Source organism: Oncorhynchus tshawytscha, linkage group LG31 (assembly GCF_018296145.1).
Source record: "Oncorhynchus tshawytscha isolate Ot180627B linkage group LG31, Otsh_v2.0, whole genome shotgun sequence".
Taxonomy (NCBI): domain Eukaryota; kingdom Metazoa; phylum Chordata; class Actinopteri; order Salmoniformes; family Salmonidae; genus Oncorhynchus; species Oncorhynchus tshawytscha.
In genome coordinates this window covers 35,898,124-35,923,733 of record NC_056459.1, presented here as the reverse complement: position 1 = coordinate 35,923,733, position 25,610 = coordinate 35,898,124, and the positions used below count along the sequence as shown (strand labels likewise).

At 43.7% G+C, this 25,610-nt stretch overlaps 1 protein-coding gene across 1 annotated transcript; it reads left to right on the top strand.

Annotated features, from left to right (window-relative positions):
* Positions 1–4,748: 4,748 nt before the first annotated feature.
* LOC112235538 (sodium-dependent neutral amino acid transporter B(0)AT1) lies at positions 4,749–24,644 on the top strand. The gene is made up of 12 exons (XM_024403994.2): positions 4,749–5,112; positions 16,410–16,550; positions 16,948–17,085; positions 17,542–17,723; positions 18,650–18,760; positions 18,878–18,990; positions 19,212–19,340; positions 19,928–20,084; positions 21,734–21,938; positions 22,162–22,321; positions 23,163–23,325; positions 23,760–24,644. Exons 1-12 carry the CDS (start codon positions 4,911–4,913, stop codon positions 23,964–23,966), a joined length of 1,908 nt encoding a protein of 635 aa, XP_024259762.1. The 5' UTR covers positions 4,749–4,910; the 3' UTR covers positions 23,967–24,644.
* Positions 24,645–25,610: the final 966 nt, after the last annotated feature.

The following is a 25,610-nucleotide window of genomic DNA, read 5'->3' as shown; positions in this document are numbered from 1 at the left end:
CTCTGGTTAATAGTAGTGTTCTATAGAACTCTGGTTAATAGTAGTGCTCTATAGAACTCTGGTTAAAAGTAGTGCTCTATAGAACTCTGGTTAATAGTAGTGCTCTATAGAACTCTGGTTAATAGTAGTGCTCTATAGAACTCTGGTTAATAGTAGTGCTCTATAGAACTCTGGTTAATAGTAGTGCTCTATAGAACTCTGGTTAATAGTAGTGCTCTATAGAACTCTGGTTAATAGTAGTGTTCTATAGAACTCTGGTTAATAGTAGTGCTCTATAGAACTCTGGTTAATAGTAGTGCTCTATAGAACTCTGGTTAATAGTAGTGTTCTATAGAACTCTGGTTAATAGTAGTGCTCTATAGAACTCTGGTTAATAGTAGTGCTCTATAGAACTCTGGTTAATAGTAGTGTTCTATAGAACTCTGGTTAATAGTAGTGTTCTATAGAACTCTGGTTAATAGTAGTGCTCTATAGAACTCTGGTTAATAGTAGTGTTCTATAGAACTCTGGTTAATAGTAGTGTTCTATAGAACTCTGGTTAATAGTAGTGTTCTATAGAACTCTGGTTAATAGTAGTGTTCTATAGAACTCTGGTTAATAGTAGTGCTCTATAGAACTCTGGTTAATAGTAGTGCTCTATAGAACTCTGGTTAATAGTAGTGCTCTATAGAACTCTGGTTAATAGTAGTGCTCTATAGAACTCTGGTTAATAGTAGTGTTCTATAGAACTCTGGTTAATAGTAGTGTTCTATAGAACTCTGGTTAATAGTAGTGCTCTATAGAACTCTGGTTAATAGTAGTGCTCTATAGAACTCTGGTTAATAGTAGTGTTCTATAGAACTCTGGTTAATAGTAGTGCTCTATAGAACTCTGGTTAATAGTAGTGCTCTATAGAACTCTGGTTAATAGTAGTGCTCTATAGAACTCTGGTTAATAGTAGTGCTCTATAGAACTCTGGTTAATAGTAGTGCTCTATAGAACTCTGGTTAATAGTAGTGCTCTATAGAACTCTGGTTAATAGTAGTGCTCTATAGAACTCTGGTTAATAGTAGTGCTCTATAGAACTCTGGTTAATAGTAGTGTTCTATAGAACTCTGTTAATAGTAGTGTTCTATAGAACTCTGGTTAATAGTAGTGTTCTATAGAACTCTGGTTAATAGTAGTGTTCTATAGAACTCTGGTTAATAGTAGTGCTCTATAGAACTCTGGTTAATAGTAGTGCTCTATAGAACTCTGGTTAATAGTAGTGCTCTATAGAACTCTGGTTAATAGTAGTGTTCTATAGAACTCTGGTTAATAGTAGTGCTCTATAGAACTCTGGTTAATAGTAGTGCTCTATAGAACTCTGGTTAATAGTAGTGCTCTATAGAACTCTGGTTAATAGTAGTGCTCTATAGAACTCTGGTTAATAGTAGTGTTCTATAGAACTCTGGTTAATAGTAGTGTTCTATAGAACTCTGGTTAATAGTAGTGTTCTATAGAACTCTGGTTAATAGTAGTGTTCTATAGAACTCTGGTTAATAGTAGTGCTCTATAGAACTCTGGTTAATAGTAGTGCTCTATAGAACTCTGGTTAATAGTAGTGCTCTATAGAACTCTGGTTAATAGTAGTGCTCTATAGAACTCTGGTTAATAGTAGTGTTCTATAGAACTCTGGTTAATAGTAGTGTTCTATAGAACTCTGGTTAATAGTAGTGCTCTATAGAACTCTGGTTAATAGTAGTGCTCTATAGAACTCTGGTTAATAGTAGTGTTCTATAGAACTCTGGTTAATAGTAGTGCTCTATAGAACTCTGGTTAATAGTAGTGCTCTATAGAACTCTGGTTAATAGTAGTGCTCTATAGAACTCTGGTTAATAGTAGTGCTCTATAGAACTCTGGTTAATAGTAGTGCTCTATAGAACTCTGGTTAATAGTAGTGCTCTATAGAACTCTGGTTAATAGTAGTGCTCTATAGAACTCTGGTTAATAGTAGTGCTCTATAGAACTCTGGTTAATAGTAGTGCTCTATAGAACTCTGGTTAATAGTAGTGTTCTATAGAACTCTGGTTAATAGTAGTGTTCTATAGAACTCTGGTTAATAGTAGTGTTCTATAGAACTCTGGTTAATAGTAGTGTTCTATAGAACTCTGGTTAATAGTAGTGCTCTATAGAACTCTGGTTAATAGTAGTGCTCTATAGAACTCTGGTTAATAGTAGTGCTCTGTAGAACTCTGGTTAATAGTAGTGTTCTATAGAACTCTGGTTAATAGTAGTGCTCTATAGAACTCTGGTTAATAGTAGTGCTCTATAGAACTCTGGTTAATAGTAGTGCTCTATAGAACTCTGGTTAATAGTAGTGCTCTATAGAACTCTGGTTAATAGTAGTGCTCTATAGAACTCTGGTTAATAGTAGTGCTCTATAGAACTCTGGTTAATAGTAGTGTTCTATAGAACTCTGGTTAATAGTAGTGTTCTATAGAACTCTGGTTAATAGTAGTGTTCTATAGAACTCTGGTTAATAGTAGTGTTCTATAGAACTCTGGTTAATAGTAGTGCTCTATAGAACTCTGGTTAATAGTAGTGTTCTATAGAACTCTGGTTAATAGTAGTGTTCTATATAGGAACAAGGGTGTCGTTTGGGATGTACGCTCTCCCCTGAATGGTCCGACTGGCAGAAGACTCGTTCAAATATTTAACAAAAGAGGACAGAACATTTCAATCAGCCCTACAGTAAGAAACAGATTGTATAGCAGTAGCTGGACATTGGGCTTTTATCCAATGTCCTCTAGCTTCAGCACGGCATGTCTTCCAATAAAGAAACAATCATTCCAGTAATTATTTTACAATCCCAGGGTTATCCTCTGTTGCATCTGAGTTGTCTGGGAGACAGGGTGACTGAGAGAGAATAAGAGGGCAGAGAACTGTGCTAACATCCGACATCTAACCAACAGAACCACTCAGCTCTTTCAGCCGGACAAATAACAGGTAAATAAAATGCATTATTAAAATAGCGCAAACAACTCCTGATAAATGAATTGGGACAGTTGTGAAATCCAGAACAGGGTAGGGGTGGTATACTATCACATTTTCGGAACGACCCAGATGCAGACAGTGTCAAAGTAACAACAGTGTATTACTAGAACGACCCAGATGCAGACAGTGTCAAAGTAACAAAAGTGTATTACTAGAACAGGCAACATGCCAGGTCAAAGGGCAGTAATCCAGATCAGAATCCAAAAGGTACAGGACGGCAGGCAGAGGTCAGGGTCAGGGCAGGCAGAGGTCAGGGTCAGAGTCAGGGTAGTCAGAGGTCAGGGTAGTCAGAGGTCAGGGTAGTCAGGGTCAGGGTAGTCAGAGGTCAGGGTCAGGGTAGTCAGAGGTCAGGGCAGGCAGAGGTCAGAGTCAGGGTAGTCAGAGGTCAGGGTAGTCAGAGGTCAGGGTAGTCAGGGTCAGGGTAGTCAGAGGAGGTCAGGGTCAGGGTAGTCAGAGGTCAGGGCAGGCAGAGGTCAGGGTCAGAGTCAGGGTAGTCAGAGGTCAGGGTAGTCAGGTCAGGGTAGTCAGAGGTCAGGGTCAGGGTAGTCAGAGGTCAGGGCAGGCAGAGGTCAGGGTCAGAGTCAGGATAGTCAGAGGTCAGGGTAGTCAGAGGTCAGGGTAGTCAGGGTCAGGGTAGTCAGAGGTCAGGGTAGTCAGAGGTCAGGGCAGGCAGAGGTCAGGGTCAGGGCAGGCAGGTCAGGTCAGGGTAGTCAGGGTAGTCAGGGTCAGGGTAGTAAGAGGTCAGGGTCAGGGTAGTCAGAGGTCAGGGTAGGCAGAGGTCAGGGTCAGGGCAGGCAGAGGTCAGGGTAGTCAGGGGTCAGTGTCAGGGTAGGCAGAGGTCAGGGTCAGGGCAGGCAGAGGTCAGGGTCAGGGGGCAGGCAGAGGTTAGGGTCAAGGCAGGCAGAGGTCAGAGTAGGCAGAGGTCAGGGTCAGGGCAGGCAGAATGGTCAGAATCAGGAAAACTAGATAAACGGGAACTGTAGAAAAACCGCTTGACGAACAAAGCGAACTGGCAACAGACAAACAGAGAACACCGGTGTAAATACACTGGGGATAATGAGGGGAGATGGAAGACACATGTTGGGGGGTGGAGACATGCACAAAGACAGGTGAAACAGATCAGGCTGTAACAGTACAGTACACAGAAGATAGCCCTATTTGGTAAAAGACCAAGTCCATTTTATAGTTTTGAAAATAGTATTTTTTTAAAAACTGTATAATGAGTAGGTGTGTCCAAACTTTTGATTGGTACTGACTAACAGGTCGGCACGCAGCAGGTATCGCTTTTGTTCTAGCAAGAAAAGGAGCATCCCCCCACTGATAAGTACGCCTAGCAATCGGCAGTCTATCGGCAGTGAGGTTCTCTGTGTGTTTCATGCTTTAATTTGTCTGTCAATATCCAATATAAATAAGCTTCATTAGAATGAAGGACAAACAGACAGACAGACAGACAGACAGACAGACAGACAGACAGACAGACAGACAGACAGACAAAGCAGGTAATATCTAGTGATATTTCCACTAGATACCTAGTGAAAATTGTTTATTTCACTTCATATATTATCTACCTCACGTGCTTTGGCAATGTTAACACGTTTCCCATGCCAATAAAGCCATTGAATTGAATAGTGAGAGAGAGAGAGAGAGAGAGAGAGAGAGAGAGAGAGAGACTCTAAAGGGCACAAGCGACTGTCACACACCTCTGCTTTCTGTGACTGTCGACTACCCACCCAGGAAGCATCTCTTGTTGCGGGAGCAGCAGATACCTAGTGGATATTACCTGCTTTCTCTAGACTGACACCTGATGAGCAGCAGATACCTAGTGGATATTACCTGCTTTCTCTAGACTGAAACCTGATCTCCTCCTGATCCCCACAGCCTGCCAGCCGGCCACCATGAGATTCCCCAAGCTCCCCAACCTAGGTCTGGGTGACCGGATTCCGTCCCACCAGGAGCTGGAAAGGATGGAGAAAGAGGAGGCTGGGGACAGGCCCAAATGGGACAACAAGACCCAATACATGCTGACCTGTGTGGGCTTCTGTGTGGGGCTGGGGAACGTGTGGAGGTTCCCTTACCTGTGTCAGAGCCATGGAGGAGGTAGGTTATACTATACAGGTGGGGCTGGTTTCCCAGACACAGATTAAGCCCAGTCCTGGACTATATAAACATTTTAATTGACAGTGCTTTTTAGTCCAAGACTAGGTTTATTTTGTGTCTGGGAAACCAGCCCATGTAGATTTGTGTGGGTTAAGAGTTAGGGTGCAGTAGAAGAACGAACGCTGAAAGTAATATATTTTTTTGTGGATCCAATGTATTTTATTGTGGTTGGTTGATTACACTTAGGTCTGCACAATAATGACTCCCACATAGGCCTACTGTAATGACTCCTACATAGGCCCTACTGTAATGACTCCTACACAGGTCCTACTGTAATGACTCCTACATAGGCCCTACTGTAATGACTCCTACACAGGTCCTACTGTAATGACACCTACACAGGCCCTACTGTAATGACTGCTACATAGGCCTACTGTACACAGGACTACTGTAATGACTCTACACAGGCCCTACTGTAATGACTCCTACACAGGCCCTACTGTAATGACTCCTACACAGGACTACTGTAATGACTCCTACACAGGCCCTACTGTAATGACTCCTACACAGGACTACTGTAATGACTCCTACTGTAGGAATGGTTCAGGTAACTATAACAGAGCGATTCATTTCAAGAGAGTGAAATGTGTCAATAACTACATTTCTGGAGCTTTATCAAATTGGAACTGTAGAAATCACATAAGAGCTTTAAAACAATATCTTAAAAAACGTGCTTGTAAGCTAACACTAGTTGACCCATATAAACAGATAGTTATTCAGTCATGGAAATTCAGAGATTTCAGTTAAAGGATAAAAGAGCCCGATGTTGTGTAGATTATTACCAATGATTCTAGCTAAGAACACTAATTCTAAATGTGTGAAATTTAATTACAGATAGTTTTTTTGTTTAGTTTGTTTTATATTTACAAAATATAAAATATATCTCACAGCTGGCTATGCAAAACATTTAAGTCCTCGTTGATCTCGTTTGTCAAGTTTATCCCTCGAAATACATTAGAGAGGAGAGTCTTACAGTGAAGTACGTTATCTCCCAGGGAGAGGAAAGTCTTACAGTGAAGTACGTTATCTCCCAGGAAGAGGAGACGGGGAAAAGTGGCCCAGTTAAAACTCCCCTCATAAAAACAGAAAGCGTAATGATGGGTTTACCACCATCATCATTGAGGCTGAACTATGATCTAACACTCTGGTACTGTATGTGAATACTGAACAGACGTTGTTACTAAGTACACAGTATTTTATAGCGTCAACGATTCATGTAGAAATGATTCCGTTTCCATCAGCTGTTCTGGGCCGTTCCCCCCTCACATCCTCCCGAAGGTGAAGAAGACGGATGTGGAGGTTCAAGGGTGACCTGTTTACGATGGTGGTCTGCGGTTTTGAGGCCGGTTGGACGTAAATAACATCAAAGCACTGACTAATGAGGCACACAGTTATTACGTAATAGAAATATGTTGAATCTCACGTCGACTATTGGTCCATACTGGGTATGTTGTGGTTTAACAGGGGTCAAATGAATTCCACAGCGAAGCGAAGAACATGGCTTGAAACAGGGAGAGACCATAGTAAACATGTCCAATAACAAATGCTTGTTTTGTGGACGGATGCTAAAAGGTTTTGGTACGTTTTTCTACAGTGTGTCCTAATGAACATGACCCCTGTAGGGGGAACTGTTCACTTCAATACCCACAGATAGAAACAGAGAGTTTTTTTTTTTAAATGACATTTCTCCAACATACAGTACAGCACATTCGGTCGACTCCAGTCCTTGAGAGCTGAGGATGTGCAGGATTTTGTTACAACCCAGCTCTAACCCAACTGATGAAACAAATCTACAGTAGTGAATCAACCCTGTGTCCCTCCAAAACCTGAGTTAATCAACCCTGTGTCCCTCAACACCACAGTGAATCAACTCTGTGTCCCTCAACACCACAGTGAATCAACCCTGTGTCCCTCTAACACCATAGTGAATCAACCCTGTGTCCCTCAACACCATAGTGAATCAACCCTGTGTCCCTCAACACCATAGTGAATCAACTCTGTGTCCCTCAACACCACAGTGAATCAACCCTGTGTCCCTCAACACCATAGTGAATCAACCCTGTGTCCCTCAACACCATAGTGAATCAACCCTGTGTCCCTCAACACCATAGTGAATCAACTCTGTGTCCCTCAACACCATAGTGAATCAACCCTGTGTCCCTCTAACACCATAGTGAATCAACCCTGTGTCCCTCAACACCATAGTGAATCAACCCTATGTCCCTCTAACACCATAGTGAATCAACCCTGTGTCCCTCAACACCATAGTGTTGTCCTCAACATCATAGTGAATCAACCCTGTGTCCTCAACACCATAGTGAATCAACTCTGTGTCCCTCCAACACCATAGTGAATGAACTCTTGTATCAACACCATAGTGAATCAACCCTGTGTCCCTCCAACACCATAGTGAATCAACCCTGTGTCCCTTCAAACCATAGTGAATCAACTCTGTGTCCCTCAACACCATAGTGAATCAACCCTGTGTCCCTCCAACACCAAGTGAATCAACCCTGTGTCCCTCCAACACCATAGTGAATCAACTCTTGTCCCTCCAACACCATAGTGAAAACTCTGTGAAAATCTAATATCAAGAACTGAATCAACTCTGTGTCCCTCCAACACCAGAGTGAATCAACTCTGTGTCCCTCCAACACCATAGTGAATCAACCCTGTGTCCCTCAACACCATAGTGAATCAACCCTGTGTTTTCAACACCATAGTGAATCAACTCTGTGTCCCTCCAACACCATAGTGAATCAACCCTGTGTCCCTCAACACCATAGTGAATCAACTCTGTGTCCCTCAACACCATAGTGAATCAACCCTGTGTCCCTCAACACCATAGTGAATCAACCCTGTGTCCCTCAACACCATAGTGAATCAACCCTGTGTCCCTCAACACCATAGTGAATCAACCCTGTGTCCCTCAACACCATAGTGAATCAACTCTGTGTCCCTCTAATATCTGAGTGAATCAACTCTGTGTCCCTCCAACACCAGAGTGAATCAACTCTGTGTCCCTCCAACACCATAGTGAATCAACTCTGTGTCCCTCAACACCATAGTGAATCAACCCTGTGTCCCTCAACACCATAGTGAATCAACTCTGTGTCCCTCCAACACCAGTGTTAATGAACCTTAGTCAACACTAGTGTTTCCTAATCAGTGGGTGAGGTCCCACCTTTAGATAAAGGCTAGTGTGATAAATAGATAAAGGCTTTGTGATAAATATGCACTTTGTATTTCCCTTTATCCCTGATATCTTCAGGTTAGGTTGTGAGATCATTTCAAACCTTAAAAATATGAAAAATCATGAAATAATTGGCATACACATTACTCTTACAGAATTTGGACGATAAAATCTGAGAAAATATACGACAATAACAAAACAATATAACACTGAAAAATCCTGGAAACCAGGCTTGGTATTCATAGCTGACTTTGAAAAGGTTTTTGATAAAGTACGACTGGAATTTACATATAAATGCCTGGAACATTTCAATTTTGGAGAATCTCTTATAAAATGGTTTAAAGTTTTGTATGGTAACCCTGGGTGTTAAATAGTAAATCATATCTACTTCTCTATTTTAAATTAAATTTTATTTGTACATATAGATACGTAAAACAAAACTGTATTTTATTTTTTACATTTCAATAATTAATAATAATAATTATACAAAATTCTTGCAACCAATAAAATTGTATATATATGAGGAATACAACCATCCCAACTGCAGATTTTGCTGTGAAGAGACAGAATCATTAGATCATTTGTTTTGGTACTGTCCATTTGTAGCTTGTTTTGGTTGTTTTGGTGCTGTTCATATGTAGCTTGTTTTGGTGCTGTTCATATGTAGCTTGTTTTGGTACTGTTCATATGTAGCTTGTTTTGGTACTGTCCATATGTAGCTTGTTTTGGTAGTGTTCATATTGCAGCTTGTTTTTTGGTGCTGTCCATATGTAGCTAGTTTTGGTACTGTCCATATGTAGCTTGTTTCTGGACGCAGGTTCAGGAATGGTTGAAGAAGGACAACGTTTACCTGGAGCTAACTCTGCAGATAGCACTACTGGGTGATTTGAAAAGTCACAGTCAATTAAACAATAATATAATTATACTCTTAGAAAAAAACTAATGTAAAATATACGGTGTCCATAACATGAATATAGTATGTATAAACTGGAAGTAAAAGCCTAAGTGTTGTTGTCCATTAGTTTACTCTAATTAGGGGACGGGTGGGTAGGGTTAGGGAAAAATAATAAAGGAAAATATATTTTTTAAAGATATATATTTATGTACAGTGTATATATACAAAAACATATATATAGGGGATTGGAAATGATACAGACATTTACATTGAGGGAATCTACAACCTAATCTGCACTATTAAAACTAACCTACACCCCCCCTCCCCCTCCCTCCAAAAAAAAAAAAAAAATGTGTTCTAAAATAAGAATAAAAAAATAATATAGGAGTTCCGTTTGTCTTTGTGTTCCCTGTGTGGTCGGTTGCAACAAGGTTTTGGTACAGTTTTACTACAGTGTGTCCTAATGAATGTGACCACCGTTCAGAGATCGACGAGGGCAGTGTCGTAGCCTATCTATGAAGTAACACGTGTAGAACCTGTGGAGACCCTGAAAAAGCCCGTGTTTATATTTCCTTAGCGAGGACACCTATCAGCTATAGATTGTAGCTGAACGGTTGTCAATCCTTTTTTTTTTTTTTAAGTCAAATGCAAGTCAAGTTCAAATGGCTGAGTCATGTCCAAGTGTTTACGTAACGTTGGCAGTTCATCTTCAGCCATGTCTCGTCTTCCCTAACCTTGAGAGTTGTTTTAGTTACTTTTCACTATCTATTCCGGAGGGGAGGCAACATAAGAATTTGTCTTCTGTTTCCATCTACAATGCCAACAATGATGATGCTCTTTTCTACACAGGAGATCATACCAAAAGTATTGCCTGATGGTGTTCTGAACTTCCCAATACCTTTCTGATGTATTTCAGTCACTTCAAACCATACTTTCTTCAGACTGAAATACTGTCAAAAAGTACTGTCAGACTGATTTGTAATAACCTGTCATAGCCCAAATATTTTTTTTAAGTATCAAAATGTTTAAAATGGGGTCGCAGGTCAGAAAAAGTTTGGGAACACCCAGGTCAAAACCAGAAAGACGTGGAAATTATAAATGGGACGAAACGTTTAGATAGATGTGTATTTACAGTAGCGATTACAGTGAAATGATACGATGCTATTGTTTGAGGAGAGTGCACAGTTTATGAACATAGAGTTACTAATAAACAAATTAGGCAGATTTGGGCAGTCTTCTTAACACTCCGTTGATCTCCCCTTCCCCATTTACACCACCAACTCTGTTTACACCCTCACCCAGTTTACACCCTCACCCAGTTTACACCCTCACCTAGTTTACACCCTCACCCAGTTTACACCCTCACCCAGTTTACACCCTCACCCAGTTTACACCCTCACCTAGTTTACACCCTCAGCCAGTTTACACCCTCAGCCAGTTTACACCCTCACCCAGTTTACACCCTCACCCAGTTTACACCCTCACCCAGTTTACACCCTCACCTAGTTTACACCCTCAGCCAGTTTACACCCTCACCCAGTTTACACCCACCACCTTATCTAGCTCTGTTTAGCTACTGTCACATGGATACGCTTGATGGGGTACTGGACTTTCAGCCTGAGGTTACTCCCAGCCCCCGGCCAGACTCTCTGTACCAGGCTCTCTGTTCCAGGCCCTCTGTACCAGGCTCTCTGTACCAGGCTCTCTGTACCAGGCTCTCTGTACCAGGCTCTCTGTACCAGGCTTTCTGTACCAGGCTCTCCATACCAGGCTCTCCGTACCAGGCTCTCTGTACCAGGCTTTCTGTACCAGGCTCTCCATACCAGGCTCTCCGTACCAGGCCATACCAGGCTCTCCGTACCAGGCTGTACCAGGCTCTCTGTACCAGGCTTTCTGTACCAGGCTCTCTGTACCAGGCTCTCTGTACCAGGCTCTCTGTACCAGGCTCTCCGTACCAGGCTTTCTGTACCAGGCTCCCCATACCAGGCTCTCCGTACCAGGCTCTCTGTACCAGGCTTTCTGTACCAGGCTCTCCATACCAGGCTCTCCGTACCAGGCTCCCCATACCAGGCTCTCCGTACCAGGCTCTCTGTACCAGGCTCTCTGTACCAGGCTTTCTGTACCAGGCTCTCTGTACCAGGCTCTCCGTACCAGGCTCTCTGTACCAGGCTTTCTGTACCAGGCTCTCCATACCAGGCTCTCCGTACCAGGCTCTCTGTACCAGGCTTTCTGTACCAGGCTCTCCATACCAGGCTCTCCGTACCAGGCTCTCCATACCAGGCTCTCCGTACCAGGCTCTCCGTACCAGGCTCTCCGTACCAGGCTCACCGTACCAGGCTCTCCGTACCAGGCTCTCCGTACCAGGCTCTCTGTACCAGGCTCTCTGTACCAGGCTCGCCTACCAGTCTCTCTGTACCAGGCTCTCCGTACCAGGCTCTCTGTACCAGGCTCTCTGTACCAGGCTCTCTGTACCAGGCTCTCCGTACCAGGCTCTCTGTACCAGGCTCTCCGTACCAGGCTCTCTGTACCAGGCTATACCAGGCTCTCTGTACCAGGCTCTCCAGGCTCTCCGTACCAGGCTCTGTACCAGGCTCTCCGTACTAGGCTCTCTGTACCAGGCTCTCAGTACCAGGCTCTCCGTACCAGGCTCTCTGTACCAGGCTCTCTATACCAGGCTCTCTGTACCAGGCTCTCCGTACTAGGCTCTCTGTACCAGGCTCTCCGTACCAGGCTCTCCGTACTAGGCTCTCTGTACCAGGCTCTCAGTACCAGGCTCTGTGTTGAGTAGAAAAATCATAATGTATGAATTATTTTGACTATAACAAATACTCAGATGAAACATATTGTGCTATTTATCACAGACTACTTTGTGTCAAAGTTTAACAAGGACTCTCTCCTCCTCACCAGTGTCATGATCAAAGATATGATCAAGAGCCTCACATACAGTATATCGTTTGGTCATTGTGCTGTCACAGAATGAATTGTGAACAAGGCCTCAAATAAGCTTTATATACCAGAGCTGTGAGAAAAGTTCTATATATTATAGAAACAATGTAGCGATTGTTTGTGAGAATTCCAACAGGTTTGGTTCTTATGGGGGAAGATTCTATTGGCGAAAGGTTCCCGTGGGGGTTGCCATGGAAATCAAGAATGGGAAGTGAGGTGTGTGTGTGTGTGTGTGTGTGTGTGTGTGTGTGTGTGTGTGTGTGTGTGTGTGTGTGTGTGTGTGTGTGTGTGTGTGTGTGTGTGTGTGTGTGTGTGTGTGTGTGTGCGTGCGTGCGTGTGTGTGTGCTCAAACACACATACATGTGGGGGTCTGGGAGAGGAAGTGTGTCCATCTGATTATTTTCATCCATTTTGAATTCAGGCTGTAACACAGCAAAATGTTGTATATGTCGAGGGGTATGAATACTTTCTGAATGCACTGTAAATGTGCACAATTGTTTTGCATGAAATAGTCAGAAATGTGTGTTTCTGACTATGGTCATTAGACGTGATGTCATTACAACCAAATAGTTCAAAAGTATTTGACAATCCCTTGAAACAGGCACGCAGTTGTCAATGGTTTTAGCGAAGCTGCGGGTCTCCTTGCACCCCATCAGGCAAGTCGAACGCTCTGCAGCTTATTGTGATGTTTAGTTGATAACCACCTATTGGACCACTCCGTGATGTCATAATGAAGGAAACTCCTCAGAGTCCTGACAGACAATTAGACCACTCCGTGATGTCATAATGAAGGAAACTCCTCAGAGTCCTGACAGACAATTAGACCACTCCGTGATGTCATAATGAAGGAAACTCCTCAGAGTCCTGACAGACAATTAGACCACTCCGTGATGTCATAATGAAGGAAACTCCTCAGAGTCCTGACAGACAATTAGACCACTCCGTGATGTCATAATGAAGGAAACTCCTCAGAGTCCTGACAGACAATTAGACCACTCCGTGATGTCATAATGAAGGAAACTCCTCAGAGTCCTGACAGACAATTAGACCACTCCGTGATGTCATAATGAAGGAAACTCCTCAGAGTCCTGACAGACAATTAGACCACTCCATGATGTCATAATGAAGGAAACTCCTCAGAGTCCTGACAGACAATTAGACCACTCCGTGATGTCATAATATAGGAAACTGAGATGGTAGAGAAGGTACTCCCTCACACTGTGTACTCTAGAAAATGTAACATTTATTAGACATACACTGAAATACTATTTATCCCTGTGTTTCCTGTCTCTCTGTACCAGTGTATTTATCCTTGTGTTTCCTGTCTCTCTGTGCCAGTGTATTTATCCCTGTGTTTCCTGTCTCTCTGTGCCAGTTCGTCTTGTTTTGTTTAAGTCAACCAGCGGTTTTCCTCCAGTCTCTCTTTTCCCCCAGTCTCTCTTTTCCCCCAGTCTCTCTTTTCCCCCAGTCTCTCTTTTCCCCCAGTCTCTGTTTTCCCCAGTCTCTGTTTTCCCCCAGTCTCTGTTTTCCCCCAGTCTCTGTTTTTCCCCAGTCTCTGTTTTCCCCCAGTCTCTGTTTTCCCCCAGTCTCTGTTTTCCCCAGTCTCTGTTTTTCCCCAGTCTCTGTTTTTCCCCAGTCTCTGTTTTCCCCCAGTCTCTGTTTTCCCCCAGTCTCTGTTTTCCCCCAGTCTCTGTTTTCCCCCAGTCTCTGTTTTCCCCCAGTCTCTGTTTTCCCCCAGTCTCTGTTTTCCCCAGTCTCTGTTTTTCCCCAGTCTCTGTTTTTCCCCAGTCTCTGTTTTCCCCCAGTCTCTGTTTTCCCCCAGTCTCTGTTTTTCCCCAGTCTCTGTTTTTCCCCAGTCTCTGTTTTTCCCCAGTCTCTGTTTTCCCCAGTCTCTGTTTTTCCCCAGTCTCTGTTTTTCCCCAGTCTCTGTTTTCCCCAGTCTCTGTTTTCCCCCAGTCTCTGTTTTCCCCCAGTCTCTGTTTTCCCCAGTCTCTGTTTTCCCCAGTCTCTGTTTTCCCCAGTCTCTGTTTTTCCCCAGTCTCTGTTTTTCCCCAGTCTCTGTTTTCCCCCAGTCTCTGTTTTCCCCCAGTCTGTTTTCCCCCAGTCTCTGTTTTTCCCCAGTCTCTGTTTTTCCCCAGTCTCTGTTTTCCCCAGTCTCTGTTTTTCCCCAGTCTCTGTTTTCCCCCAGTCTCTGTTTTCCCCAGTCTCTGTTTTCCCCCAGTCTCTGTTTTCCCCCAGTCTCTGTTTTCCCCCAGTCTCTGTTTTCCCCAGTCTCTGTTTTCCCCAGTCTCTGTTTTCCCCCAGTCTCTGTTTTCCCCCAGTCTCTGTTTTCCCCCAGTCTCTGTTTTTCCCCAGTCTCTGTTTTTCCCCAGTCTCTGTTTTCCCCCAGTCTCTGTTTTTCCCCAGTCTCTGTTTTCCCCAGTCTCTGTTTTCCCCCAGTCTCTGTTTTCCCCAGTCTCTGTTTTCCCCCAGTCTCTGTTTTCCCCCAGTCTCTGTTTTTCCCCCAGTCTCTGTTTTCCCCAGTCTCTGTTTTTCCCCAGTCTCTGTTTTTCCCCAGTCTCTGTTTTTCCCCAGTCTCTGTTTTTCCCCAGTCTCTGTTTTTCCCCAGTCTCTGTTTTCCCCCAGTCTCTGTTTTTCCCCAGTCTCTGTTTTCCCCCAGTCTCTGTTTTCCCCCAGTCTCTGTTTTCCCCCAGTCTCTGTTTTCCCCCAGTCTCTGTTTTCCCCCAGTCTCTGTTTTCCCCAGTCTCTGTTTTCCCCAGTCTCTGTTTTTCCCCAGTCTCTGTTTTCCCCCAGTCTCTGTTTTCCCCCAGTCTCTGTTTTCCCCAGTCTCTGTTTTTCCCCAGTCTCTGTTTTCCCCAGTCTCTGTTTTTCCCCAGTCTCTGTTTTCCCCAGTCTCTGTTTTCCCCCAGTCTCTGTTTTCCCCCAGTCTCTGTTTTCCCCCAGTCTCTGTTTTCCCCAGTCTCTGTTTTCCCCCAGTCTCTATTTTCCCCAGTCTCTGTTTTCCCCAGTCTCTGTTTTTCCCCAGTCTCTGTTTTTCCCCAGTCTCTGTTTTTCCCCTAGCCCTCCCGGTTTTGACCCTTGCCTGTCCCGACACTGAATCCACCCGCCTGACCACTCCGCCGTTTGCCTAGCCCTTTTGTTATAATAAATATCGGAGCTCAACCATCTGCCTCCTGTGTCTGCATTTCATATGTTGTTCAGGTTCAGATTGTTTAATAGTCACATGTACAGTGTTGGAGGTAAGATTGCAGGGTACAGTAGAAAATATTAGGTTTCCAGCATTCCAACATGCAAGACTAGTGAAATACAGTAAAATAATGAGAATGGTCATTTAAATTTAAAAAAATGTTTTTTGAAATAGTACTGTATAATAATAACTGTGGCAGTGATGAATAAAACATGCTTGTTGCCGTGGAGACAGAGTAAAGACTGTTCAGGGGTTGAATGGTCACAGGGGAGCAGCAGCGTGACGACCTTGTGTGGGTGTACTTTACTGACTTCAATAGCCTGATACCAGAAGTTGGCTTCAGTACATACAGATCTGGTATCAATCATTTTATGATACCTCTCTTTTTCCATTTTAGGTTTTTAGATTGATACCTGTCATTCTCATTTCCTATCTCACATTCCCAGGAGCGTTTACGATCCCGTTCCTGATCCTGTGTTCCCAGGAGCGTTTATGATCCCATTCCTGATCCTGTGTTCCCAGGAGCGTTTACGATCCCATTCCTGATCCTGTGTTCCCAGGAGCGTTTATGATCCCATTCCTGATCCTGTGTTCCCAGGAGCGTTTATGATCCCATTCCTGATCCTGTGTTCCCAGGAGCGTTTATGATCCCATTCCTGATCCTGTGTTCCCAGGAGCATTTATGATCCCGTTCCTGATCCTGTGTTCCCAGGAGCGTTTATGATCCCGTTCCTGATCCTGTGTTCCCAGGAGCGTTTATGATCCCATTCCTGATCCTGTGTTCCCAGGAGCGTTTATGATCCCGTTCCTGATCCTGTGTTCCCAGGAGCGTTTATGATCCCATTCCTGATCCTGTGTTCCCAGGAGCGTTTATGATCCCGTTCCTGATCCTGTGTTCCCAGGAGCGTTTATGATCCCGTTCCTGATCCTGTGTTCCCAGGAGCGTTTATGATCCCATTCCTGATCCTGTGTTCCCAGGAGCGTTTATGATCCCGTTCCTGATCCTGTGTTCCCAGGAGCGTTTATGATCCCATTCCTGATCCTGCTGGTTCTGGAGGGGATTCCACTGCTGCACCTGGAGTTTGCCATCGGACAGCGCCTCAGGAGCGGCAGTGTGGGAGTGTGGACGGCCATTAACCCATATCTGACTGGTGTTGGTGAGTCCGACAGAAACAGAGAAGTATGTCGTTAAACGTCCAGTGTCAAGAAGGAAAGTTCTGCAGTCTGTGAAAGTGAGGTTTTCATATTTGTAGAGTATTTATCTATCTTCTCCTTCTTATAGGCCTGCATCCAAAATGCCATCCTATTCCCTACAGAGTGAACTATTTTGAGCAGAGGCCCAGGAGGAAGGGGCTCATTGTAATGGCTGGAATGGAATACATGGAACGAATCAAACACATCAAACGTCATGGAAACCACGTGTTTGACTCCGTTCCGTCAATTCCATGACAGCCATTACAATGAGCCCATCATTCTATTGCTCCTCCGATTAGACTCCTCGGGCCTCAGGAACCACTTATATGTGGTGATATCTGAAATGATTGTGTCCTACAGGCATCGCTTCCTTGTTAGTCTCCTTCCTGGTGGGTATGTACTACAACACTATAATCGCCTGGGTGATGTGGTACTTCTTCAACTCCTTCCAGAACCCTCTGCCATGGAGTCAGTGTCCTGTCAATGCCAACCTGACAGGTATGTTCATATTCTGCATCGATTTTAAGTCACTAATTTTCTCAAATGTTTTTAAGACCTCAAAAGGGGTCTAATGATGAAATGTTCAGGGTCCTTATCTTATGAGGCATCTAGCTGGATCTACATAAGTCAATATCAGGCTAAATGCTGCTGGACTGGCATTTGGGCTTGACCGTGTTTTTGCTGCCCCCTGTAGGTCTGGAATCAGAATGCTGCTGGACTGGCCTTTGGGTTCAACAGTGTTTTTGCTGCCCCCTGTAGGTCTGGAATCAGAATGCTGCTGGACTGGCCTTTGGGTTTAACAGTGTTTTTGCTGCCCCCTGTAGGTCTGGAATCAGAATGCTGCTGGACTGGCCTTTGGGTTCAACAGTGTTTTTGCTGCCCCCTGTAGGTCTGGAATCAGAATGCTGCTGGACTGGCCTTTGGGTTTAACAGTGTATTTGCTGCCCTCTGTAGATTTGGTCTCAGAATGTACCCGGAGTTCCCCAGTGGATTATTTCTGGTACAGAGACACACTCAACACGTCCACATCCATTGGGGACTCTGGAGGACTGCAGTGGTGGATGGTGTTGTGTCTACTGTGTGCCTGGCTGCTGTTGTACGTCTGCTGCCTTCGTGGCATTGCGACCACTGGAAAGGTACGATACCCGGTCCCATTGAGACCACTGACAAGGTACGATACCCGGTCCCATTGAGACCACTGGAAAGGTACGATACACGGTCCCATTGAGACCACTGGAAAGGTACGATACACGGTCCCATTGAGACCACTGGCAAGGTACGATACATGGTCCCATTGAGACCACTGGAAAGGTACGATACCCGGTCCCATTGAGACCACTGGCAAGGTACGATACCCGGTCCCATTGAGACCACTGGCGAGGTACGATACCAGGTCCCATTGAGACCACTGGCAAGGTGAGACCACGATACCCGGTCCCATTGAGACCACTGGCAAGGTACGATACACAGTCCCATTGAGACCACTGGCAAGGTACGATACCCGGTCCCATTGAGACCACTGGCAAGGTACGATACCCGGTCCCATTGAGACCACTGGCGAGGTACGTCCCATTACCAGGTCCCATTGAGACCACTGGCAAGGTACGATACCCGGTCCCATTGAGACCACTGGCAAGGTACGATACACGGTCCCATTGAGACCACTGGCAAGGTACGATACCCGGTCCCATTGAGACCACTGGCAAGGTACGATACACAGTCCCATTGAGACCACTGGCAAGGTACGATACCCGGTCCCGGTCCCACTGAGACCACTGGCAAGGTACGATACCCGGTCCCATTAAGACCACTGGAAAGGTACGATACCCGGTCCCATTAAGACCACTGGAAAGGTACGATACCCGGTCCCATTAAGACCACTGGCGAGGTACAATACACAATCTCTTCTGGTTTAATTTAGACAGGATTCTAGACTTAGTTGGAAGTGTTTCCCACAATATGTTTTTTATTTTCAATTTTGAGTGCTATTTATTGGATAGAAATGCAGTGCGTAGTTAACCTCATGGATGACAAGGTGATTCTACCCTCTCTGTCATTACAGGCAGTGTACGTAACATCCACTCTGCCATACGTGGTCCTCACCATCTTCCTGATCAGAGGACTGACTCTCAAAGGTTCTCTGGATGGAATCAAGTTCCTCTTCACACCCGATGTACGTATTTCCTCTCAAAGTGATAATTCAACCCCAAAATCAACGTTTCTCAGATGTTTTCCGTTTGAGATCCGTTTTGTTGTGTGGCAGTATACATTGATGATTGTCTTCTCATAGCTAAATGAGTTGATGAACCCGTCTACCTGGCTGGATGCAGGTGCCCAGGTGTTCTACTCTTTCTCCTTGGCCTTTGGAGGTCTCATCTCCTTCTCCAGCTACAACTCTGTACAGTAAGTGCCCAAATATTTATTGACAACTTCATCCTAAATGGGACTCTATTCCCTACTACATACTGCACTGCTTTTGACCAGAGCCCTATAAGACTTGGTCAAGAAGAGTTCACTATGTAGTATGGAATAGGGTCCCATTTGGGACTCCATCCTATATTTACACATTAGATAGACAAATCTATCTCGACTCTTCAATGGACTCCACCACTCTGTTTCTCCAGCAACAACTGTGAGCAGGATGCCGTGATCATCTCCATCATCAATGGCTTCACATCCGTCTACTCTGCTACAGTCATCTACTCCATCATAGGTTTCAGGGCCACAGAGAGGTTTGACGACTGTCTGGAAGGGTACGTGTTTTCATTCAGGCTACGTTGGGGCTCTGAGCTTGGTTTTATTTCTGGCCAGGACTAGGTTTAGTCAGTGTCCGGGAAGACCGGCACTGAATGGACGGACAGAACTGTCTCAAAACATTGATCATTTTGTTTTGTTGTTTTTTCTTGTCTTGATATTCTGCACTGTGCATTGCTAGCGAATTCTAGCACGCCTTGTGGTTTGGTGTTGTATTTTTGTGTTGTGTATTTTTGTGTTGTGTATTGTTGTGTTTTATTGTTGTGTTTTATTGTTGTGTATTATTATTGTTGTGTATTATTATTGTGTTTTGTTGTGTTTTGTTGTGTATTATTGTTGTGTATTATTGTTGTGTATTGTTGTTGTGTATTGTTGTTGTGTATTGTTGTTGTGTATTGTTGTTGTGTATTGTTGTTGTGTATTGTTGTTGTGTGTTGTTGTTGTGTGTTGTTGTTGTGTGTTGTTGTTGTGTTGTGTTGTGTGTTGTTGTGTGTTGTTGTTGGGCAAATGGTTAAACCTGATAAACAGTTCATACTCGACCTACCTCCATCTCAGCCTTACTGGCTCTGTGTGTTGTCCCATACAGAAACATCTTGGCTCTGCTGAATGCTTTCAACCTTGCTGAGGGCAGCATCAAAGAAGGCAACTATGCAGAATCCCTACAGAATCTAAACGGCACCTTCCCAGAGACCATCCAGAGTCTGGACCTCAAAACCTGCGACTTGCAAACTTTCCTCAGTCAGGTATAGAAACGTCAAACTTTCCTCAGTCAGGTATAGAAACGTCAAACTTTCCTCAGTCAGGTATAGAAACGTCAAACTTTCCTCAGTCAGGTATAGAAACGTCAAACTTTCCTCAGTCAGGTATAGAAACGTCAAACTTTCCTCAGTCAGGTATAGAAACGTCAAACTTTCCTCAGTCAGGTATAGAAACGTCAAACTTTCCTCAGTCAGGTATAGAAACGTCAAACTTTCCTCAGTCAGGTATAGAAACGTCAAACTTTCCTCAGTCAGGTATAGAAACGTCAAACTTTCCTCAGTCAGGTATAGAAACGTCAAACTTTCCTCAGTCAGGTATAGAAACGTCAAACTTTCCTCAGTCAGGTATAGAAACGTCAAACTTTCCTCAGTCAGGTATAGAAACGTCAAACTTTCCTCAGTCAGGTATAGAAACGTCAAACTTTCCTCAGTCAGGTATAGAAACGTCAAACTTTCCTCAGTCAGGTATAGAAACGTCAAACTTTCCTCAGTCAGGTATAGAAACGTCAAACTTTCCTCAGTCAGGTATAGAAACGTCAAACTTTCCTCAGTCAGGTATAGAAACGTCAAACTTTCCTCAGTCAGGTATAGAAACGTCAAACTTTCCTCAGTCAGGTATAGAAACGTCAAACTTTCCTCAGTCAGGTATAGAAACGTCAAACTTTCCTCAGTCAGGTATAGAAACGTCAAACTTTCCTCAGTCAGGTATAGAAACGTCAAACTTTCCTCAGTCAGGTATAGAAACGTCAAACTTTCCTCAGTCAGGTATAGAAACGTCAAACTTTCCTCAGTCAGGTATAGAAACGTCAAACTTTCCTCAGTCAGGTATAGAAACGTCAAACTTTCCTCAGTCAGGTATAGAAACGTCAAACTTTCCTCAGTCAGGTATAGAAACGTCAAACTTTCCTCAGTCAGGTATAGAAACGTCAAACTTTCCTCAGTCAGGTATAGAAACGTCAAACTTTCCTCAGTCAGGTATAGAAACGTCAAACTTTCCTCAGTCAGGTATAGAAACGTCAAACTTTCCTCAGTCAGGTATAGAAACGTCAAACTTTCCTCAGTCAGGTATAGAAACGTCAAACTTTCCTCAGTCAGGTATAGAAACGTCAAACTTTCCTCAGTCAGGTATAGAAACGTCAAACTTTCCTCAGTCAGGTATAGAAACGTCAAACTTTCCTCAGTCAGGTATAGAAACGTCAAACTTTCCTCAGTCAGGTATAGAAACGTCAAACTTTCCTCAGTCAGGTATAGAAACGTCAAACTTTCCTCAGTCAGGTATAGAAACGTCAAACTTTCCTCAGTCAGGTATAGAAACGTCAAACTTTCCTCAGTCAGGTATAGAAACGTCAAACTTTCCTCAGTCAGGTATAGAAACGTCAAACTTTCCTCAGTCAGGTATAGAAACGTCAAACTTTCCTCAGTCAGGTATAGAAACGTCAAACTTTCCTCAGTTTATATATGGTGGGTCACCAGAAATCAAAAGCCTTTCACCCCATTTCAATTGCCGACATGTTAGTCATGGCACATTTGGTGCCAACGTGTAGAATAATATGCCAAACTCTTTATTAACTGTTTATCTATGGATCTGGTCTTAATCATGTTTTTCCTGATGGTGAGTCATTGTCTTCCAATAGGGTGTGGAGGGAACTGGTCTGGCCTTTATCGTGTTCACAGAGGCCATCACCAAGATGCCTGTCTCTCCTCTCTGGTCCATCCTGTTCTTCATCATGCTCTTCTGTCTGGGACTGTCCACCATGTTTGGCAGCATAGAAGGAACGGTGGTGCCCCTTCAGGATCTCAACATCTTCCCTAAACGGTGGCCTAAGGAGGCGATCACTGGTAAATAACTTTGCTCGAATCAATTGAGACCCCCGGGATATCAATGGACGTGTGGCGCAATATACATTTCCAATGCAGGGGTCTCCATCTCCTGTCCTGGTGAGCTTAGTGCTGGGCTGGAACAAACACCTGAACATGCAGTAGCTCTCCAGGACTAAAGATGAAGACCACTGGTCAAATGTTCCTTGAGGAAATAACTCAGCATTTGTGTCTTCTGTTTCAGGTATTGTCTGTCTGGTGTCATTCGTCATTGCCCTGATATTTGCTCAGAGTTCTGGTAACTACTGGCTGGCTCTGTTTGACAGCTTTGCAGGCTCCATCCCTCTCCTAGTCATCGCCTTCTGTGAGATGATAGCTGTGGTCTACATCTATGGCATAGACAGGTGATTGTTCACCTCCTCTTCCTCCCCGATCCAACCCAACCTTTTTGAGGCATTAGCCAACACAGAAATAAATCCAAGTAGCTGTGCATTTTGGCAATAGCTAACTAATGTTTGTCCATCTTAATGATGCCAAAGTTGGTAGCCTCATTAACCCAGCCTGATCTTGCAAGCTCATGTTCTGTTCCACTTCTCTTGATACGTGAAGTGAAACAAAATGTGAGATTCCAAGATAAGGCTGGTTTAACGAGGCTACAAAGTTGGCATGTAATGTAGTAACCAAAGGTTAATGCTGCACCTAATTGCTTGTGTTCCCGATGAGCATCAAACAGTGATCAGTTCAAGAGAGGTCTAAAACTGATCAGTTCAAGAGAGGTCTAAAACTGATCAGTTCAAGAGAGGTCTGAAACTGATCAGTTCAAGAGAGGTCTGAAACTGATCAGTTCAAGAGAGGTCTGAAACTGATCAGTTCAAGAGAGGTCTAAAACTGATCAGTTCAAGAGAGGTCTGAAACTGATCAGTTCAAGAGAGGTCTGAAACTGATCAGTTCAAGAGAGGTCTGAAACTGATCAGTTCAAGAGAGGTCTAAAACTGATCAGTTCAAGAGAGGTCTGAAACTGATCAGTTCAAGAGAGGTCTGAAACTGATCAGTTCAAGAGAGGTCTGAAACTGATCAGTTCAAGTTCAAGAGAGGTCTGAAACTGATGCATACGTTTTGTCTCTCCTCGTCCCCACTAAAGCCCCCCCCAGCCTCTCCAACGTGCATTTGTCTGTTCAGAGTGGTTGAGTACAGCAGGAGACAAATGTCCTTCTTCCATGAAGTTAATTAAGTCTAATTCTACAGGTTTAACAAGGACATAGAGTTCATGATTGGTCACAAGCCCAACCTGTTCTGGCAGGTGACCTGGAGGTTCGTCAGCCCTTTAATCGTCTTAGTAATCTTCGTCTTCTACTTCGTCACCAAAGTCAGCTCCAACGTCACCTACATCGCCTGGAATCCAAGCTCGGTAATGTTTTCTCCACTACGTCTGAGAGTAGGATTACTGATCAGTGATCAGTTTTACCTTTTGAGATCACAACAAACACGATAACATGGACAGGAAGGAGCTGATCCTAGATCTGCACTCCTACTCTGAGAAGTTCTAATCCCTCCCAGATGATAACCTATTGTGTAACTGAACACTAGGTGTGGCTAAACTACGCCACCCCTTAGTTTGAACCATGAGTCGAGGGGAACTAAACTGACTACCTGTCACATATAGTAGTCAATTTTGTCTTTCTAGATATTAATAATAATAATAACTGATAGCATTTACTGTATATAGTGCTTCTCCATATGTCAAACCGCTGTAAGAGGAGAAGCTCCCCTCATCCACCACCAACGTGTAGCATGCTAGAGCGTCCTTCTCCCAGACTTATTTCTCATCTCTGTGACCCGCAGGAGGACTTCCCCACTCTGGAGGTGTTGGAGTATCCTGCTTGGATTTACGTCATCATCTTTATCCTGGCAGGAGTCCCCAGTCTGGTGGTGCCAGGCACGGCCATATTCAAACTCATACGGAGATGTTGCAGCAACAAAAATGTCTACGGGGCAGAAGTCGACACGGTCTCTGCCAAAGTTCAGATGTTTACTACGAAAATGTCGTAGAATTACCACACAGCCAACATTATATGGGACAATGCTACACTGGAGAATAAACAAAGTAGAGTAAACATCCAAAATGATCGGTCCCCCAACAAAACAAAACAAAAAAGTTTGAGGTCAATTCTATTTTAATTCAGTCAATCCAGTAAATTTAAGAATTGAAAACAAACTGTTTATTTCAGGGCACCTGAATTTACCGAATTGAAATGGGATTGACCGTTACCCTTTTTTGGTTTTGACGCAAAGGAACCGTTTTAAAAACATCCAGGAATAGATCTGAAATTGTCTGCAATGTCTCTTGGTCATTCCACAAAGACCACACCAGTGCAATGACACTGTTAGTTGTATTTATCTATGTGATCACCTGTAATTTCACTGATATTTCTGTAAGACGGTTTTTGATTTCTTTTGTTTTGGGTTTTGGGTGCAACGAAACACCAACATACCATCAGAAAATTGTAGAATTGTCTTTTTTATTACATTATGGAATGACATGTTCTTATGAATTATGGCGCAGAATGTACAGATTAATTCACGTGAATATAAAGTGTTATTATAATAGATTATCAAAACATTTAGAACAAATATTGGCACATTGTGTTTTTGTATGCTATTTTAACATATTAACCAATTGTAACGTCGTCTGGGGAAAGAGAGGAGGACCAAGGTGCAGCGTGGTAAGCAATCATTATTTTAACACTGAACACTGAACAAAACAACAAAAATGACAAACGAACAGTCCTGTAAGGTGATGAAAAACACTAAACAGAAAAATAATCACCCACAACTAAAATGGGGAAAACAGGCTACCTAAGTATGATTCTCAATCAGAGACAACAAATCGACAGCTGCCTCTGATTGAGAACCATACCAGGGCAAACACAGAAATACAACATAGAAAAAAAGAACATAGACTACCCACCCAACTCACGCCCTGACCAAACGAACACAAAGACATAATAAAGGAACTAAGGTCAGAACGTGACACCAATGATATCAGGCCACACCCGGCCATGATTACAGACAGACCTGTGTGTGTCCTTTGACACGACATAAACTAGTGACCCAGCAGTGTTTGTCATTACACCCTGACGAAGACAGCTTGTCTGTCCCAAACGTTGGATATTAGGTTATTAATATTACTGCATCTGAGCTCCTAGAGTGTCTCCATTCATTTATAAAATAAATACATGGTTTGGCCTGTGTTTTGTTATGTTCTAAATGAACCTATTAAAACTCACGGATGCGTCCAAAAGCTCAAACCAAGTTTATTCCCCCAGTTGGATCGATACAGCTGCATAAAGACAAAGAACATATTCACACAAGCACTGATATTTAACCCTTTCTCCTATGCTGAGCCTCTCCTTACACATCTGAACAGCCAATACACCTCTGTCGCTGTCCAGAAGATTAGTGACATATGTTCTTCCCCACTTCATCTGACCTGACCTCTGCCCCGAATTCCTCACTCCTCCCCAACTCACGGCTGTCATGTTGACTCGTACCAGGACTGCGTCTGTTCTCCTCCCAGAGGATCCCTGATGACTAACATTAACAAATTCGGACAGAGTGTAAACGTTATACATTCACCTCTCTCCCTCAGTGACATGAATAAGTATATTTCGAAGGATGTGTGAGTTTTTTTTG